The sequence below is a fragment of the Gymnogyps californianus genome, chromosome 3 (genome assembly GCF_018139145.2).
Source record: "Gymnogyps californianus isolate 813 chromosome 3, ASM1813914v2, whole genome shotgun sequence".
NCBI lineage: Eukaryota > Metazoa > Chordata > Aves > Accipitriformes > Cathartidae > Gymnogyps > Gymnogyps californianus.
In genome coordinates, this window is record NC_059473.1 from 70,559,307 (window position 1) to 70,580,413 (window position 21,107).

Genomic DNA, 21,107 nt, shown 5'->3' on the forward strand with positions numbered 1-21,107 from the left:
GCATTTCCATAGCAGCATATAAACAGCCAAAATAGACCTCCAAATTCACAAAGAACAACATTGAGAAACTGCTAGTTTCTACACAACTGAGACTTCACGATATGATTTAAAGCTGTCAGGCAAGCTGTATGACTTGAAAGTGAAATAAAACTCCAGAAGAGAAATTCCTGTAGCAGATAGTTTCTCTCTTACAATTTCTTAGAAAAGATGTGTGATGAAGGAGGAGGACTTGGTTCAGTGAAGTGTATCTAATGCTTCAGTATCTTTCCACAGTAGATGCTCCAAATAAGACAGCAGAAATAATGGAAGAATCAGAGAACAATGGTGTGATTTAATATTTTGAAAGAGAAGAGATCAGGTTGGTCAAGACAGAAATAGTCTGCCTTGGCTATCAGAAGTTCTTGCAAGGAAAAAGAGCGCACTGTGAAGATTGCGGGAATACTAAAGCAGAAAAAAATCAGTAACTAATGAAAATTCATCTTTGGAGAAGATTAAGGGCTTCACAAAGGAGAGGGAACGGACTCCTGTTTTGAGAGATTATGAATTCATCATGCGAAGCAAGCCACGGTGTTAGCTGTGAGCTGACGTTGAGCCTCCAGGACCTTCTGGCTATCGTGGTGGTGCTATGTAGAAGATGAACACAGCACACTTCACTGGCTCAAACTAGTGCACAAACAAAAGTGATCATTAAGAATTACTATTGTGGATCTACCGGCCAAACTAAAGGGACTCCAACGTTTTTCCCCAGCCCCTGCCCTCCCATTGCCCTTCTGAGGAGACACAGGACGCAGGAGGACCAAATCCTCATTCACCGCCAAGCCCAGCCTCGCGCCCCAGTGACAGGGAGCAGGAGAGAGGAGCACTCGCTGCCTTCCTCTCCCCACATCTTTTCTCCTCCTTGCCACAGCTGCAAATCCACTTCCATTACCCTGCCTAACATGGGGGAAGGTCCCGTTACACTACAGTGAGTCTTGCGGGGGAACATGGCTCAGGCTCCGGCTCAGACCAGAGCTCATCCGCACCTGCCTCACTGCAGGACTAAGAGGTGCTTATCGGCAATAGACCAAGGACAGCTTGGTGGCCACTGGTGAGTAGACTGTCTAGCCAAGGAGCACATGCACCCTAACTAACAGTCGATCCCATCTCCCACTCTCAAGTACTTCCACTTTTTATAGAGACTTTCCAAAGCTTTCTTAACCTTTAGGTAAGGACAGGCATGCTGCATTTTATTTCAGTTCAGCATTCAATGTCCACTAATTCTATGTACTTACCTTTCAAACTAATAGCTATAACCATTTTGTTAATTATTGCCATTCCCTTTATCACTGGACAATCACAGCCTTAAACCTTCAGCCTGCAAAAGTTCCTTCTTAGCTTGTTCTTTTCATGTTTGGTTTTGAAAATGATTGCCTTTAAAATCAATTATAAATGATAGGTTTAGCAACATTCATAGGTAAGTCCAATCTGAGCAGTAGCTCAGTAAGTAGTACCATAATCACTGCGTATGTTAGTAAGAAAATAAACTTGAGTCAAAAATGTTTAATTTGTAAAATGATATAAAACTCCATATGAAATGTTCTGCCTCATACTGCTAAGTATTTTATTTAAAAATCCAATTTAATTCTTTATCCTTCTAAGTGCCTACTTTTGGATATTAAAACACATTTGACAAATGAAATGGTTGTATTTCTCAGCTGAGACAGTATCCTCAGTATTATTATGTCTGTATTATTAAAATGTACATTTGCTGTTCCTTGATTGTCCAATTATTTTATAAAGATTTTTGAAGAATACTTTTTTTTTTTTGGACTTTTTTCTTTTTTGGACTACGGTCATCTTCTACATAGCACCACCATGACAGCCAGAAGGTCCTGCAGGCCCTTATTAGTACTTGTAAGAAATGCGGTCCCTAATGAGACTCGACGTGGTGAAAATTTTATATGGTTTTTATGGGATGAAGCCTACCTGTTAGCATTGCTCAGGTAAGGGAGACTACAGCCACCCAGCTCCAGCCTGCTAGCTGATGTCGGGAGGTGTTGGGAAACAGCACGGCGAGCACCAGCAGCTGTTGTGGGGAGGCTGGCCTATCGCTCCGGGCAACACCTTCCCCGCTTTCCAGCACTCCTTGGTTTAGGTACGTGCGGGAAGGCAATGAAGAAGCACAGGCCAACTCTTAACCCCTTTATATCCTGTTAAGACATCAGGGGACGTGACCAAAACGCGATGGCGACGCAGGCCGCCACAGCCGGGCGCCCGCCTTTCCAGGGGAAGCCGGAGGCCGCCACCGGCCTAGGCCAGCCGCCACCTGCAGCGGTACGCGGGTCAGCCGGGCCCCGCCTTGCCGCAGCCGGGCCGCTCCGGGCAGACCAGCCCCTCTTTCAGTCACGAGCTCAGGGACGATGAGCCTGAGCCCGAGCCCGAGCCCGAGCCCGAGCCCGAGCCCGAGCCCGCATTGCGGGGGGTGTGCGCTGGCAGCAGTACTCCCACCGCACCGCCCGGGCCCCGGCCGCCACTCCCGCTTGCCTTCCTCCCTCCGGAAGTGACGTTCGCCGCTGCCGTCAGAGCAGCCGGAAGCGCCGTTGGGAGCGGTAAACAACCCCGTCGAGAGCGTGCGGCCGCTGCGCTTCCATCTTTGAGGAGCCGGAGCCCGCCGCGGACCATGGGCGGCGTCCTGGGCCTCTGCTCCATGGCGAGCTGGGTAAGGTGGGGGCGGGCGGCGCGGTGGGTCCCTGCCTCTCCTTGTCCGTCGCAGGCCCGGAGCCGGCGGCCGGTGATGTCCTCCCCTGGGCCTCGCCCGTCGCCTCCCTGGGCCTTTGTCTCCTAGGGGCGGGGGCGTCTGTGGCGCTGCCTTCCCGCCTCCTCAAGCGCGGGGAGGCTGCAGGCCCCCTCCCCGCTCCCACCCTGGCTTTCTCTGCCCCAAGCGGCCGCCGCCCCCGCTCCTCCGGGGCAGGACTCTTTCCCCGGCAGGCTGGAGGAGGCGGGCCCTGGGTCGCGCCCCCGCGGTGGTCCCCCCTCTCGGGATTCTCCGGGGATCCCCAGGGATCCGCCGCAGCCGTTTCGCTGGGGCGATGGGGAGCTTCGTACTTACTCAGACGGGCCGGCCTGTCGCGCTGCTGGTCGCTGCTTAATCCGCGTTACTGTGTGGGAGGTGTTACTGTGTCCGCTGAAATCCCCCCCCCCCATTCTGTAAAGGAGTCAAAATCTAATCAGATGCTTGGAAGTTCGGCGTTTCTTTGGGGGAAAAATAAAAACTCGCGTGTTTCCCTGATCCTAATGATTGTATTTAATTCCTCTTTCTTACGGCTTTGTCTTAGGCAGCTCCACCCTTTGTAGCATCTTTGTCTTATCGAGCCATCGTTTTCTCACTGCACAGTAGTCTGTGGTGATGTGTCACCACCATGCTGAGCATCGTCAGGTGATTTTTCTTAATGGGAAGCAGTAGTTTGAGATGGTTTTAAAACTGTTGGCACTATGCAGAAAAGCAGAGAAGTTGGTAGAGATCCTGCATGGCAGTCCTCAGCTGAGGCATTGCTGTCTTATCCTTAAGTGATGATATGTCTTTCCAAGCCTAGTCCCTATGCAAATAGACACAATCAGGTGGATTGTGAATCTGTAGACATTTGGCTTAAAAATGTCAGTGGGATTGTGAAAACCTGAATTTTCCACACCAAAAATATCGTACCATACTTGGATTAAATGAAATTATGTATATTTAAGCAGTTCATACACGCAACTTAGTGGTCTAACAAAACTTCATATTGATTCAAGCTCCCATTTTTTGTGCTATCGATATATATGGACTTTGGTTTCCCTAGTACAGAGTGATATTTAATTAGAGAGATGATACTTAACTCCTTAATCTCCTGTACAAATTCTATGAAATGGTGCTAGAATTGGTGAATTTGTATGAGCTAAGCTTCCAGGCTGATATGCATATAAATAAGTGACTAGAACACTGATAATACCCTGTTAACGAAGTACTGTCAGTGGTCATTTTGCTTTAATTAATATTTTAAACCCTACTTAATGGATTAGCCAGTTAAGCTTTAATTACTAGCTGAATATAGTTAACGTTAACATTTTTAATTGTTGTCGAATACTAAGCAACAGTATAACTATAGGTTTTAATTCAAATACTTGAGTTAATATATACGGCATTTTCAAGTGCATAAACAACCTTTCTGGTAACTAGCTAGTGTTTGTAGTGCATGAAGAATCCCTGTATACTTGCTCTTGGTTGTGAGTGTTTGTTTCTGTACAGAGAAATTCAGCTAATGGTCTTTTAGATAAAATGATTACATGAGCATGTAATCTTGATTAAGTCAGATTTACTGTGGGTAACTAACGTCCATCCCTTCCTTTAAAGTACCCAAACAAATCAGTTGGTTTTGGTTTTGGTTTTGGTTCCCCCCCCCCATGGCTTTAAAGTGTTGATTTTCTTTCCACATTTAAAGCCACAGCTAATCAGCACTTAAAGCCTGTATGATAGTTCTTATAGGAGAAATCTGTCTGCGCTGGTCTCTAAGCATATGTCAGTATAAATGCTGTTTGTGGCTCTGAAAGAGAAACAAACTGTGAGGGTGAGGTAGCAGGGGAACCAGGTGTAGCTGGGTTTGTGCTAGTGCAGACTGTGCCACGGCCAGGAAGTCTGCTCCTCTTGTGCCTGGCAAGATGCTGCTGCCAGCGTTGCTTCAGCTGTGTAGCTTCTCTGCAAGGCCGTGTGTTGTGCCATGCAGAGCTGCGCTGGGTAGCTGACCTCGGCATCTGGCCTCATACCTTTATTTCTTCTGGGGTTTTTGTGTGGTGGTAGTGGTGGTTGTAGCTCTGCCCTACTGTGTGCTGATCAGGCAGTGTTTCAGTTTAGCGTTTTTAAGAGCAAAGATGAGCTTATCAGAGATGGGGGGTGGGATGGGGGGAAGGCCTTAAGAGCACTGTCATGTCATCAAAAGTCTTCTGATCCTGACAACCTAGATCGGTCAGGCAGTGCCGTTTTCATTCTGCTGGGTCTTGCCTCTATTGCATTGTTCTCTGAAATTGCTCAGCTGCTGTTTTGCTCACTTTAATACTCTCTATCAAGGCAAAGATCTTGATTGAATCGGTTCCTTTAAGCATATGAGTAGGGATGATGTAGCTAAAACCTGACTAGGCCCAGCGGGGGGCTTAGTGTTTTTGCGAATACTTAATTCAGTATGTAATCATGTAGTCATTAGCCCAGTAAGAAGATTATGTTTGATATTAAAAACTTGTTCTGTGTGCATCAGGGGCAGTAACACTTGACTTTCAGTGATTTTGTGGGGTTTCCTCTCTCCTTCATCCTGTTATGTGTTCCTCCTGCAATTTCTACTGTCCTAGAGAAGGAAGTGACTAGTTCAGCAGGCATGAATTAACTTGTCTGCCCAGCTGGCTGCTCCCAGAGTAGGTGTGTGGGTCATCTTTTCTTATTTTGCCTCAGTGAACACCACTGAGCTGCTTATTTTTCTCAGAAATGTGCAGGGATGTGAGTTGGTTGGTAGGTCCAAAAGTTACTGGATGGCAATAGGCTTATGCAGTCATGACTTACTAACTGTTGCCCAAGCTTCCTTAAGAAAGCAAGCTCAAAACTAATTGCAGAGTAACTCTTTGTCTGCATCTCTGACTAAGCTGGGCTTCACCTGGGGAGTTAATATTAAGCTTTGATCTGTGTAGTAGTATCTTACTGTTTGTACTGTAGTATTTTTTGTAGGAGGTGTGTTCTGAATTTAGGAAGAAAGTGACACAACCTGTCCTTGTCTCCTCTGCTGATAAACTCAATTCCAGGGGCCGAATGTTCTTTGCTGTCTGTTCTTTTTGAAGTCTGTTACTTGTTAGAAGTGTTTTTGCCAATAGTACAATGATGTTATTTTATTGGAGTGGTATATATTTTACTCTGTCTTGCTAAAAGAAAGAGGGACTTGGACTGTAATGTGATTCCTTGTAGAAGTGGCCAACTTGTATAAATAGTATCAACTATCAATAGGTCTCTTGTTCAGAGATGTGTATGAGCACAGCTTGTAAGGATGAGCTGTTTGGGGGCAAAATGTTTTAAAAGCTGGTGTTGGAGCTCAGACACTTAAATGAGGTATATTGCCTCATTTGAGGCACATTGTTTCCCAGTGAGGGGAAGACAGTCATCTTCATTTCAGCCACTGCAAGTCCCCCCTGTCTCTAGAAACATGCATTCCTGTGTGTTCCCCTTGACGCACTCAGGAGGAAGCTGCTTGAATTACTTACGTATTTAACAAACAATTTAACACTGGGATTCTCCAGAGAAGTCACTTTTATGCCAGACGGTCCTTGCACCAAATTTTCTGCAGCAGATGAGCCTAGGCTTATATTCTACTCTGCCAAATTCAAACTTTTATTCAACAGTATCTTTAAAAATACTAATGCAGACAGCATTAGTTCAAGAAAGTAATTTTTTGAATAGAGAATAGAAATGTTCTTCACTAGAAAGGTTATTTGTGTGTGTGGAGGAAATAGTGTAATACATTAGTACTATAAAATCCTGATGCATCCTAAGCTGATATTTGTCATACATTTCCTGCTTACTAAGCATAGATGCCCCTAACGTAGTTGCTTGCAGTCATAGAACAGCCTCAAAGCGTCATCTGGTCCAGCCTTTTGTGGCAAAGGGAGCCTAGATGAGATGATCTAGCACCTTGTCCAGTCGTGTCTTGAAAACCTCTGCTGATGGGGACTCTACCATGTCCTTGGGGAGGTTGTTGCAGTGACATTGTTCTCACTGTAAAAAATTTCTTTCTTATATCAAGATGAAACCTTTTCTGGAATCAACACCTTCATACTCTTTGTGCTATAATGATACTCAGCAGAGGAGGTAAAAAAGGGCAATATAATATCTTTTACTGTAGCATAGTGGAGTGAAAATTCTTGGCTCCTCCATCCTCGGAAAGGAACACAAGTACAAAAAGAATACAAGGAAATTATTTAAAAGACCCAGTTTGTGGGTCCAGTGTGTGGGTCTGGTTGAACCTGTAAGAACAGATAATGTGAGCCTTTTCCTTAGGGCTTCTCAGGAGGCTGCTGAGAGTGGCAGTCTGTCTGCTCTTCCCTGCAAGCCCTGGGGCCTTCCCGGTAGCAGCAGACTGCTGGCATTTTTGTTTGTCATATGACTGAACTTTTAACAACAGTCTCTGGCACGTGCCAGTCGTACTGGATGATTGACTTGCACTGGTCATGTGGCTGTGTAACTAGTCTTGTTCTTATGTGACTGACTGGGTTATCTCATGTGGTGATTAACAGCTGTGGCTTTTGTCACATGGCGGAGGTGTCCCTGCGTGTGTGCTGGGGGAGAAGCTGGGTTTTACCGCTGTTCAGTATCTTTGTCGGAGGTTGCATGGTCTGTTGTAGCTCAGATAGGGCAGCGCTCGCTTGGTAACTTCACCTTAGCTAAAAAAGATGTGGCCTCCAAAACTTAGCTGTTAACTGCTCACTGGGATTTCCCATGTCTTCTAGGCAAAATAATTTATTTGTAAATAAAAAAAAAAGCCACAACCCAAAACATTTTGATTGTACCTTTTCTCTTTTGGCTTATGTTTACTTGTGGAACCTTGCCCTTCTTTTGCTTCCTGAATTGACACTCAACAAGTGGCAGAAAATTGCAAAGGGATGAAGTCCGTTTCCTGCCGCGCCGCCCCCCCCCCCCCCCCCCCCCCCCCCCCCAGTGAAATAGCACTATCTCCTCCCTTTCCTTCTTCCCACAATTTTCTTTTTAAAGATTAAATACAGGTAAATTTTGTCCTATTTTTTCCCTCGTAGTACCACAACTGCACAGCATTCCTGTCCACTTCTGCTGTTGATATTTGGTAGCAATAATAATATGTGTATATGTTTGCTTTGTTCTTGCGGTTTGTAACTTTTACATTGCATAAGTTAATTTTGCCAGCTAACAGAATTATGTGGTATGTGAGTAGCTGCTAAATATGCAATAATTTGCAACCTAACCTTTAGGCTATTTTACCTATTGTTTGTGCTCCAGTAATGTTTATGGTCCCAATGAGGATTGTGGCCCAACTCTGCCAGATGCTGAAAGTGTACCTAGATGGCAATTGCGCTCAATTTTTTTTCCTGCAGTGTATTTGTTTAATCTCTGCAGCTGTGGAAGGGAGGATGTAGTTGTTAACTAAAAGCAATCCTTGCATCTCATTTCACTGAAATGAAGTAGAATTCAAGAGAACAAATGAGCCTGAATCCAGTCTTTATTTCCTCTGAATGGATAAATGATTACTTTTGACATAGCACTAATTTCACTGTACAGTGGTGCATTAGGAAGCACTGCCAAGATTGTTAGGGGGCTCTGTAATGTGTTGCAGTGACTTAGTCTACACTAGTGATGGGATGCGTAGGATGAGTCATTTTCCATCATAACTTCTGATGATCTACACAGCCTGATTAAATACTGAAATCTAGCTGTCCTGGTTTCGGCTGGGATAGAGTTAATTTTCTTCCTAGCAGCTGGTATAGTGTTACATTTTGGATTTAGTGTGAGAATAATGTTGATAACACACTGATGTTTTAGTTGTTGCTAAGTAGTGTTTACACTAAGTCAAGGATTTTTCAGCTTCTCATGCCCAGCCAGCAAGAAGGCTGGAGGGGCACAAGAAGTTGGGAGGGGACACAGCCAGTACAGCTGACTCAGACTGGCCAAAGGGATATTCCATACCATATGATGTCATGCCCAGTATATAAACTGGGGGGAGTTGGCCAGGAGAGGCTGATCGCTGCTCAAGAACTAACTGGGCATTGGTCAGCGGAGGGGTGAGCAATTGCATTGTGCATCACTTGTTTTGTATATTCTAAATCTTTTATTATTATTATTATTATTAATCATTATTATTATTTTCTTCTTTTCTGTCCTATTAAACTGTCTTTATCTCAACCCATGAGTTTTACTTTTTTCAATTCTCTGCCCCATCCCACTGGATGGGGGGAGTGAGTGAGCGGCTGCGTGGTGCTTAGTTGCCAGCTGGGGTTAAACCATGACACTAGCAATGCAAAACTTTTTAAAGAATTTGTTTTATGTTCTGTCTCTCTGTCAGATACCGTGCTTATGTGGAAGTGCCCCGTGCCTGCTCTGCCGATGCTGCCCCAGTGGAAACAACTCCACCATAACTCGGCTGATTTATGCATTCTTTTTACTTCTTGGTGTGAGTGTTGCCTGTGTGATGTTAATACCAGGCATGGAAGAGCAGCTGAAGAAGGTCAGGTTACTTCTTTGCTAACATGTTTGGTAGAACAAATGTCACAGATAATTGTAAATGACATCTTGAAAGCCTGGGTTTTAGTTGGAAGTACGTAATTGTGCTGCCAGCTGTGCTTCACAGTCACCATTAATTTGATTGTAGATCAAATAAACAAAGAACTCATGGGACAAATCACTACGTAGATGAAAAGCACTATTCAGAAATAGAGTTGTACCTCTTTTTTAATACCTCAGAGCAGAAAAAATAAAATCTTGTATCAAACAAGAAAATATAATGTATGTATGTGGAGTTTTAAATTATGTAGTATTGAGATGCTTGTATTTGTGGCATTTGATTGATTTTGATTGCTGTTAATAAAAGAATGAAAAATAACCACAATCTAAGATGTCTTCTAGTTTCATTGTGCTGTACTAGTTAAAATGCCATTTTAAAGTCTGCAAATGCATAACAAAAATATTTTTCACTAATGATGGTAGCATATTTTTCACTAAGGATATTAGGAAGTGCGTACAGGATTTTACAGTTTATTAGTTATATGAAGATATGATAGTGCATGTAAAATTATGGACTGATAATTTGAGTTATAGGAGAGCTTATGGATTCACTGAACTCAGGTTGCATGTGCTTTGGTTCTGTTAGTCTTCGTTTTGCTATCTTCAATTTTTTTTCTAGTAGATAGTAACTTCTGTTAAGCATGCTTTTGATTTTCTTCCCCTCAAATGATTCATCTGTAAATGTTTATTTCAGTGTGGTATAGTACCCACATTAAAGTTTCAGTGAGAGCCATGTTAGTCACCTAGGAAAGAAAATTACAGCCTTCTGGAGTATGATTTGACTTCAGAAAGATGTTGCTCATGTCCTGGTAGTGATTGGAAAGGATATTCTCAGCTATTTTATATGGAAGTTACAGATACTAGTAATTGATTGTGATGTTACTTTTGGGGGGGGGGGCTGTTTCTGTTTTAAAGAGATGTAAGCAGGCTGCCTTCTCCTAGCTATGTCATGAACTTGATAGTAACTGTCAAGTCAAATGTACCAAATCCCAAATCTTTTCTTTATCTCCTGATTCAGATCAACAAGTGAAAATTGCATTTCTTTGAGAAGTTCTGAAATTGCTAATAACAAAAAAACCCCCACCACTGTTAATAAGATCCCCCCCCCCCCCTTTTGTTTAGAATTTGCCTATGCGGGATTTTTTTTCCTTGAATGTTTAATATTCTGGTTGGACTGTAACTAACAATACAGCCCTTCAGTATCATATTTTCTAGCAATGTTAGTAGTTGCATAATGTTACAATATTAATGAGTTGTATATTAATAAATAGCTAATACGTATTTACTCACAGGAGGCCTTTTACAGATCACTGAAGTATCTTGTATTTATCACAGATTCCTGGATTTTGTGATGGAGGGATGGGAACAACTATTCCTGGTGTGCACGGCCACGTGAATTGCGATGTACTAGTAGGTTACAAAGCCGTGTACCGTGTGTGCTTTGGTATGGCCATGTTCTTCCTTCTCTTCTCCTTATTGATGATCAAAGTGAAGAGCAGCAATGACCCAAGAGCAGCGGTGCACAATGGGTAAGATACAGAAATGAGAACTGAGATGGGTGGTGTGTGCATATGAGATACTGCTACTGTGAAAATAAAGCCTGTGGCTGCGCACACTGGTCAAATTTACTGTTCCACAAACAAAGAATTTCATAGTACCTAGAGGAGTGTTGTTGCAGTAGAGGGCATTCAAAGTTATTAGAGTTCTTAGACATGGCAGATTAATTTTTGTAAGAGCAAAAGATACACGTGGCTGTCACTTTTCAGAGCCTGAACTATGACAATGGATAATCTGTCCAGAGGTTTCCCAAGATCAGAGATTCTGCTTTTGTCCAAAGATGACAAAATTCAGAGATGAATAATGGTGCTAAGTTTTATTCCGCTGAGATTTTTTCAACAAATAGAATAAAAAGCCTCATCTATCCTCTAGGAATTACATTCCTCTTAACTTCGATGTTTGTAAGGGCTTACTCTTTTCTGAACAGTTTTATTTTAAAGATTGTAACAGTTACAGATATCTCTATACAGATATATAGCATATCTCTTCCCTCTCTGCTGTCTTTTCTTCAGTCTCCCCTCTGCAAGACGAGTGAGTTACATATTTAGTTTCTGAGCTTCCCAGTAAATTTTTCTTTTGTATTTCATTATAGTTAGGGTTATCAGATGGAAGATAATAGTGGAATTTCAGCTTGCGAGTTGACACAAGTGGTAGTTTTCATCCAGGCTTGGTCTATGTGTAATGTAGCTTCTTGAACCATGGAGGTGTAAATATTTGTAACAGGGTATGGCACTAAAAAGCATAAAACCATTTATGGTGCCTAGTCTTGGTGGTCACAGTGATTGCTTAGACTACTGCTTTTTCAAGATGATTGTATTTAACGGAAGCTATGAACAGCTAAGCCATAAAAATGAAGATGTCATTTTATTTTATATTCCGTATAATAAGATTAAACATTTCTAGCATAAAATGAGAAAAAACTTCAAATTATTTCTGTAGGGGAAAAGAAGATAATTAAGACTGAGCAGAATATTGCTTTGTTTACTAGTTTTGTTTGTTTCAATCTAAAGAAAAAGAGGCCAGGTACAGTATTAAGATGCATTAGCAGCAGTAACTCAGTTCAGCCTTTCCCTCTGCCCTGCTTTGTTCAGGAGAGCATACTTGTTACAAGCAAGAAGAAAGTGGTTCAGGTATATTCTATATCGATGCTTTGTGTTCTTTTTACAATAAAAGACACCTTTTACATGATGTGGAATCTTTTTACCTAAAACTGCTTCTTAAGTGTTTGGGATCTTCTTGATACCCTTATCTGGAGTTGTGCTCTCCAGTACAAATTTTGATACTATTTATGCAATCCATAGCAGTTTACTCTTCTTAGCCAATCTAGTGTCAGCACTAGGATAAAAGGAAAAATGATACTCGTTAACTGTTACTGGTAAAATATTTAATAATGTTACTTCCAGTGCTTCTGTAATAACTAGTTGCTTCAATAGTATGCATTACAGGTAGCTTTATGAAAACCGTGGGGTTTGATTTTTTGAAATTGTACATATCTTCAGTAATACTTTGCAATGTAATCTTTCTGTCAGTGGTTTGAAATATTCAGAATATTAGGTTTTCCCGTGTGTGTGTACCAACTTTTTCATACTTGCATGCAAGTTAAGCCCAGTAATGTGGTCCAGTGCCAATGTTTACCTTCTTTGCTTTTGTAACAGCAGTCAGAATGGTTTCTTGCCTCAGGTTAATAATAATAATAGAAAAAAATCAGTTACAATGTATTCACAGGATTGTTGCTTGCTTGCACAGAAGGCATAGCAACTGTAGATGTTACTTCAGATGAGTATTGTATTTGGCTGTCACGCACGGTATATGGGTAGAGTGTTAAGATCCCTTAAAGTCTGGAATTAGAGATGAAATTTATACAAACTTGAACCTGTTCTTATTTCTATAGTTGAGAATGACGTTGATTTAAAAAACAAATAAAAATCCACATGTGGATTCAAAAACTAGTTTTAGTGGGGTATGTATTACACCGTAAATGTTGTAAGTTAATTCAGCTTTCAAACTGGGTTTAGTCACTTCTCTATATCCCAGTGACTTAGTCTGTTTTTCTCGTATTCTGCACTTCTGTCATCTCACATAGTTCCTCTCTACCCAATTGGAATTTATTCCTCTTGTCACCATCACCTGATTGTAACAGCCAGAAGGAGAGATTAAACTTGTTCAAAGTATGGGGAAAAATGGGAAGGGATAGAAAACTTGAAAACCGTGCAAGTGTTTGACATCACGGGGGTGTGGTACATGTCTTTGTGCTATATTCCGTTTTGAAGTACATGTAGATGGTACTGTGCCTATATTTGGAGCTGCCTGTCACTGTGATCAGAAAAAATAGTCTTCACCTTCTTATAGTTCTGTTGGTGTAACTTTTTGATATGAAGTTCCCTATGCAGGGTATATTTGTATACAGTCTGTGTTTGGGGTGAGTTTGGTGAATCTTTGGTGGAAGATATTTCCTTGTCTGCTTTCTAGGAGACATCTGATCTGTTTTGTTTGTCCAAGAGTGTGTATCTTTTACAGAAAAAAAAAAAATAATGCAATGCTACTGCACTGGAACAGGGACTTAGACTTTGATTGTGTCCTTTCTGTGAAGGATAAATCCTTTGCTTTTGTTGTTGTGATAAATCCTCATCAGATGTAGGCCTAAAGAGTCTGAAGTTAGGTGGGAAGAATCCAGGCTTTTGTACATCTCTCTCTCGTAGGAAATGAATCGAGACTGGTAGGGAACTGCAGCACAATTTTTCTGTCATTGTAGGCACCAACCAGATCTTCTACCTTTTTGGTTTTGATATTAAAAACAGGTAGGGATTTTTTTAACCCATTTTTCTGATATGCAGGCAGTTCAATAATCTCACTGCTCTAGTTAAAAACCATCTTAAAAAAAAAAACCAAAACCAAACAGCTCACAATTATATTCCACCCTGGCTTCATTTGTAATACATGAGTGAGATATCTCTGGGAAATGTGTCAAACTTTGTGTCAGTCTAGCACACTTGAAGCATAATTTTCTGGAGAACAAAAATCTTGGGCAGATAAAATAAGATTTTTATCCTACTTCAAAAGAAGTGAGTTAAGAATGAGTGAATTAAAAAACAACTCTTAAGGATGTGCATTTTGTGTACTTTCAAGTTTTTGTGAATTAGATCAGACTTCAGTAGTTGCCTGACTTTTTTTTTTTTTTTTTTTTTATTTATTTCCCTTTAGATTCTGGTTCTTTAAATTTGCAACAGCACTTGCAATTAGTGTTGGAGCTTTCTTCATACCAGAGGGACCATTTACAACTGGTAAGGGAATATTGTCTTCCACTGTATCGTGGTGCAATCATAACCGGTTTTAAAACAAAACTAAGTGCATGCTGATGTCTTACAGTTTTAGTTGTAGCTGTGTAACTGTAGCACTTTTCTGTGTTTAAGGACATTAAGACAGGATGGTAAATTATCTATGGTTCTGAACTGGTTTTGTTTTGTTTCTCTTTTAGTGTGGTTTTATGTAGGTATGGCTGGAGCATTCTGCTTTATTCTTATTCAGCTGGTCTTGCTTATTGACTTCGCCCACTCCTGGAATGAATCTTGGGTTGAAAAAATGGAGGAAGGAAACTCAAGATGCTGGTATGCAGGTAAAGGACTGTACTACAGTCAAGTTTTAAATTTCGTTGTGCATTATGTTAAATAAATTATTCACTGAGTAGTCCATTTTACCAGAGTGCAGAAGGGCTGCTTCATGCATAAGTGTCATTTTCTCAGATGGTGTAGTTCAGCTCTGTTGTCTTGCTTTCCTTTTGATGTCAAGTTAAATAAGGGGGTGAGCAGGGAGAGAGGCAGCAGCCTCGAGTAATAAGATTTAATCCCTGGGAGCAGGGCATCAGTTTATGATAGCAGAGAAGTGGCAATTGTAGGTTTTTGGTTGTTTTTTTTTTTTTTTTCAGCCACAGGTTTTGTTACACCTTAGTGCTGATTAAAAACGAACTAGCCCGTTACTGCTTCATGTCGAGCATAAGCATCTCAAATAATTGTTTTTTCTTTCTGTCTGCTGGTCGGTCATTCTTCGAAGGTATATGCTGAGTGACAGGCCAAGATAGCGAAGGAGAGTACAAGTCATCTCACTGGAGAAACGATATGTTAATTTTAATACAGCGTTTCAGATGTGATAATTTAGGTGTTTCAAAAGACAGCACAGCCTGTCTTCGTGCAATGGCCACTTCACTCTTTAATGTTTTTAATAAGATGGAATTTGGAAATAAGATTTTGTTTTTCATTCTATTGGAGAAGTAGTTCTTCAATTTCTTTTTTAAGCTTTTAGCCAAAGCGTATGTATTATAACTGTATTCCTTCATACTTGCTCTTCTTGGTTGCTGTTAGAGCACTGGAGAATCAAGTGTGGCTTCAGGCTTCCCATTTATTGTGTTCTTTTTAACACCTCGGAGTATTGAGAATAATTTGTTTCCTTTACATTTCAGTGCCCAGAGCTGCTCTCAAATTGTCAGTGTATACTGTGTCCAAAGCCTGATAATCATGCAATATTATTTCAATTTTAGTACTCTCCATTATTAACCAGTTTAACTCTGTTTTTGTCTCTCTTCACAGCTCTGCTGTCAGCTACAGCTGTCAATTATCTGCTGTCTCTAGTAGCTATTGTCTTGTTTTATGTTTATTACACTCATCCAGAAGGTTGTTCTGAAAACAAGACATTCATCAGTGTTAATATGCTGCTGTGTATTGGTGCTTCTGTAATGTCAATTCTGCCGAAGATTCAGGTATAGTTTTAATTCTGTTACCTTTTAGGGTTTTTTTTGTGTTACCAGTCCCAGAAACCTATAATATAATTGTGCCTGAGACTTTTAATTGCCTAACTTTGCTGTTTCATGACCACTTTGTATAGGAATCTCAGCCAAGATCTGGTTTGCTGCAGTCTTCTGTGATCACAATTTATACAATGTATTTGACTTGGTCAGCTATGACCAATGAACCAGGTAAGTGTAGTAGCAATATATGGCTTTTTGGGTAACCAGCTCAGCAGTGAATTGTATCTTCACCTTTTTGCAAGGCAATATTAGAATGGGGTACTATAATGCATGCAAGTTAGAGGCAGGACTCATTAGTTTGTGTTCTACCCCCACCCCAACTTTCTGTAATAATACTGAAGAAATAGTTCTTCCAAAGATAACGTGTTTTTCACTTGCTCTTAATGTTTATCGTATGGAAGAATTTCTACATATTATTGGCAGGATGGCAGTACTCTAAAGCTTAGATTTTGCAGATTACCACAACTCTTCCAAGGTGTCTGGAAGATTCATCTCCCTACCAAGTTTCAGGTTTCTTACCTGGTGACTGAGATGCTACTGATTTATATTTTTCCAAACTGAGGATTATTAAAAATGTATTAATAAATGTTTTCAGTGTTTCTTGTGTCTGAAAACAGCTGAGCATCTCTAAAAATAAATAAATAAATAAATTCAGAAATTCTGGCGATTAAAATAAACTGCCAAATACTGATTTTGGTGTTTTTAATTGGGTCTCTGGCCCTTTTATCTTAATTATGGACAATCTTCTGTGCTTCTGTGTAACAGCATACGTGTGAGTCATATCTAATTCTTGCAGTAATTATGGGGAAATAAGATTGTCTGCTACTTTCAGCTGTTCATCTGTGTTATCTGTGGATGCTGTGGGTTGGGAACCATTGCTAATATGAAACTGACTTTGTAGCATTCTTTTCCAACTCTGAGACGACCCTGGTACCCCATCTACAGAGTATATGTTTGGCAAACTTGTTTTCTAGCGGTAGAATTTCTGAAGCTTAATATGCAGAGCATTTTTATTTTGTTGCATCTAATTATACGAGATGGAACAGTAAAGCAGTTGATACATATCTCATGTAAGTTTAAAATCCTTTTATCTGCTCAGAGAGACAGATTTTTATGCCACATACTGTCATTTGCCTGCTTTAGAGAGACTCAATAGGCTAAAATTAGATTCAAAGCTTTTTTACTTCAAGACTGTCACAGTCACAAAGTTCCTTTCTATTACCGTGCATTCAGTGTGGAAATGTACAATTAAATATTTGTTTTGTTCTTGTTTTATGTAAGTTCTAATGTAATTTCTCCCACAGATAGGCGCTGTAACCCGAGTTTGCTGAGCATCATTGGTTACAACAGCACCACCATTCCAACCCAAGGTCAGGTAGTTCAGTGGTGGGATGCACAAGGAATTGTAGGACTGGTTTTGTTTTTGCTGTGTGTTCTCTATTCAAGGTAAGATTCCTTTAAAAAAAATTCCTGTTAACTTGTATTACTTCTCCTTGTCAGATACTAAATTGTGTTTATTTGGGTAACTGTACTGTGTCCTTTCCTGTCAAATACAGCATCCGAACATCCAACAACAGCCAAGTTAACAAGTTGATGCTGACCAGTGATGAATCAACACTGATAGAGGATGGAATGCCCAGGAGTGACGGCTCCCTTGATGATGGAGATGATGTTCACCGAGCCATAGATAATGAGAGGGATGGAGTTACTTACAGTTACTCCTTCTTTCATTTCATGCTTTTCCTGGCATCACTGTATATCATGATGACACTTACCAACTGGTACAGGTATTTACGTTTGATTATATATTGTGCTAATAATGAGCATACAAGATGCTATCTTTGGCTGGACAAGGAGGCATAAGTTGTGTGCTGTGAGGAATGTAGGTCTTGAATGGGACTTCTCAAGGGAATGATACTGTTTGATCTACATTAAATGAATTGTATTTGAAAATGGGAGTAGCCACCCTTGTTCGCAAGTGCCTATCATATTTTCTAGGATAATTCTCATGGCTCACTGGACTGCTGAAATATGTCCTGCTGAAGTGAACACAACAGAGTCTTAAATGCTGTAACAACTAAAAATAAGTAAACACCAGGCCTGTGTCTGGTACAGAGAGCTGGAAAAAGGAGAGATAGGACATGTTATATCAGCAGGTCGAGGGAGGGGTGATCCTTCCCATCTACTCAGCACTGGTGACACCACACCTGGAGTGTTGGGTCCAGTCCTGGGTTCCCCGGTACAAGAGAGGCATGGACATACTGGAGAGAGTCCAGTAAAGGCCCACAAAGATAATGAAGGGACTGGAGCATCTGTTACATGAGGAGAGGCTGAAAGAGCTGGGGCTGCTCAGCCTAGGGAAGAGAAGGCTCAGGGGGATCTTATCAATCTGTATGAATACCTGAAGGGAGGGTGCAAAGAGGACAGAGCCAGGCTCTTTTCAGTGGTGCCCAGTGACAGGACCAGAGGCAGTGGGCGCACACTGAAACATGGGAGGTTCCCTCTGAACATCAGGAAACACACTTTCACTGAAAGGGTGACTGAGCACTGACACAGGTTGCCCAGGGAGGTTGTGTAGTCTCCATCCTTGGAGATATTCAAAAGCCATCTGGGCATAGTCCTGGTTAGCTGGCTCTAGGTGTCCCTGCTTTAGCAGGGGGGTTGGACCAGATGACCTTCAGAGGTCGCTTCCGACCTCAGCCATTCTGTGATGGGGTCTGGTGGAGAAAATGAGGTGGTCTGCTCCCTGAAAAAATCCTTACAATAAAATGGTCCTCCTATGTGTGAATTGTTATTATGTTAACAGCTTGAGCAGATGTTCTTCAGAGTTCAAAAATATAAATTACAGTCTCTAATAATTTGTTAAAGGACAATTTGTATCAAAATAGCAACACTAGAAAGGGTTTTCCTTCAAAAGTAACTCTTAATAGGTAGTTCTGCTCTGGATTTGATTTGTGGCCCTGCTTGAGTCAATGTGACATCAAGATTGTTAATTCTTCTAGGTGTTGTCTTTTAGCAAGGTAAAATGCATTATTTATATCTATAAATGCTATCCATTTCCTGCCCTTCCACAGATTTGCTTAGAGATTCCTCGTAATTATTTCTGCTTCTTGACAGCTTCTCTTAGTATTTTTTGGGCTGCTGTTGCTTTCCATCTTCCTGTGACACCAACTTACAAATGGTGTTCTTATACAGATCGGTGTGAACTGCCTGGAAGAGGAAGGGTTGAGATGTCCTTTGAGGTGTGGAGCTGAAGTGAAAATGATGTACTGTTGAAGAGTGGCTTACTACACAAGTATGTCATATTGAAACAAAAATGGCAAATTATCTTTTTTCTTTTCCTTCTTTCACAGTCCGGATTCTTCTTATGAGACAATGACCAGCAAGTGGCCGTCTGTCTGGGTGAAGATATCTTCCAGCTGGATTGGCATCGTGCTGTACGTGTGGACTCTGGTTGCTCCGCTGGTTCTTACAAACCGTGACTTTGACTAAGCTGTGCTGCTCTCTAGGGAGATTGTGCTAGCATCACCGTGTCTTTGAAACAAACAGTGTTCCAGATAATAGTGCAGTTGTAAATACGTGTGTGTGTGCGTGCGTGTGTGTGCTACCCATGTAGTATACCCTGCTTTATTCTGCATGATTACCTTGAATCATGTCTTTTGTCATTTCACTGAATGACTTTTTCTAGCTGAGCTCAGTGACAATTGCTGTAATGATGGTTTTCATAGGAGCTTCGGGAACATTAGATCTAAGATCAAGACCTTTTGGAAGTAGGTTTTTTTCCCCCTCAATTGCATTAGATAGTTGTAGGAAAAAAAGTGCAAGTGTTAATTAAGGTAGCAAACCAGTATTAGATCAGGTTTCGCAAGCAAAGGAGGGGCTGCCTTTGATGATCCCTGTTGCCTTGATTCCAAAAGAAAGTCTTGAGTAAGCATTGCTAAGACTCAAAGTTGTGCATGTTGGAGTTTACTGGACATCTTGCAGCGTTTTGGCACTGACAGCCCGACCTTTTCCCGCCCTGAGGGCAGCGATACCTTTAGCACAGATGTTACGTGGGGAAGCTTGCACCTGAAGCTGCGGAGGAGCCGATGTCCTCCGTGGTGCTGTTGGGTCCGACGTGTCCCATTGCAGGCAGGAGGACGGTCACCCTGGGGAAAAACATCCTGGTATCGGATGCTCAGAAGCATGTTTTTAAGGCACCTGTTTACAATGTGCATCTATGTATTACTGGGTTTTTTTGCTGAAGTAGTTTAAATGGGATAGCTGTGCTGTAATTTATTGCTGTTTCATGTGCCACTCTCTTGGCTAAGCTACAATCACAGACTTTGCAAGGAGCCGAGTGGTGAAAACTGTGTAAGCCCTTTAGAGGAATTTTTTGAGTCTTGTGGTTAAAAAGAAGTAGAGGAAAAGGAGCACTGAATTATAGTAACTAAAGGAGGCTCGCATTAACTGAGGCTTCAATGGAAGTGTTTCTTAATATATTTGGGGCTCTAAATTTTGAAATCTTTTAATGTATTCAGTATTTTGCTCGTTGTCCATTGCCAGAGATGGACTTGAGCCTAGAAAGTCTAAATCTAGGCAGAAGGTAAGACATTAATCTGTTTGATTAAAATACTGTATAGTTCCTGTGCATTTACAAAATCTTAAATGCTTTTGTGCTTGCTGCTTTGTAATTAAAGTATGTAAGCTGCATTATTTCTCTCTCTCTTACTTGCTACGGCTTGAGACTCGAGCAGCCTGACTGGGAGTGACCCCACAGCCTTCAGCAGATGTCAGGCTGATCTGTTACCGTGGTGTTCATACTGTTACTTCCTGTTGCTAATTATTCTCTAAGATTTTATTTTAATTCTGCGCCTAAACACTGACATTTACTGCAGAAGTCTGACATGTCAGTCAAACTTGAGATGGTAATGGAAGGATTAGTAAAGGCTTGTAGTAATTTGGAATATGTTGTTACCTTATTAATAAATAAATTTGGATGAAGATGTCCAATGACTTTTGATGTCTCATACTCCTGCTGAACGTGGACAGTGGAGGGTTTTGTGTTGTATTCTCATCCTCGGTTCCTGGGATGTTTTAGAGCGCTTGTCATCTGAGAAGTAACAGCTGACAGTGCTGCCATGTACCCCGTAAGGCAGTCAGTGCCTGGCTCTGTGGGAGATCACACGTAACCCCCTGCATGAAGTTTTCCAACAGCTCTCCTCTCTGCCCTTTGCACCCATCTCTCTGAAAACACAAACACGCTTCACACTTGTAACTGCATTCCTACTTCAACTGCTGCTGCATTGTATTGCACCTGTGTTTGTTAAACTGGTGTTCAAGTGTTTTACCAAAACTTTTAATCCTGTAACAAATAACTAGTCACTGAATCAGGAAGATGAACAGACAGCTGGGGCTATAGATTCAGCTCCTTGTACAAGTGGCTAGACTACTCCCTTGAAAAAAAAAGGGGGGGGGGAT

At 41.4% G+C, this 21,107-nt stretch overlaps 1 protein-coding gene across 1 annotated transcript; it reads left to right on the forward strand.

The window, feature by feature from the left end:
* The first annotated feature begins 2,595 nt into the window (after positions 1-2,595).
* SERINC1 (serine incorporator 1) lies at positions 2,596-20,642 on the forward strand. Its single transcript, XM_050894543.1, has 10 exons — positions 2,596-2,698; positions 9,075-9,236; positions 10,628-10,821; positions 14,051-14,130; positions 14,325-14,462; positions 15,430-15,599; positions 15,725-15,815; positions 16,952-17,093; positions 17,204-17,434; positions 19,001-20,642. Exons 1-10 carry the CDS (start codon positions 2,660-2,662, stop codon positions 19,137-19,139), a joined length of 1,386 nt encoding a protein of 461 aa, XP_050750500.1. The 5' UTR covers positions 2,596-2,659; the 3' UTR covers positions 19,140-20,642.
* Positions 20,643-21,107: the final 465 nt, after the last annotated feature.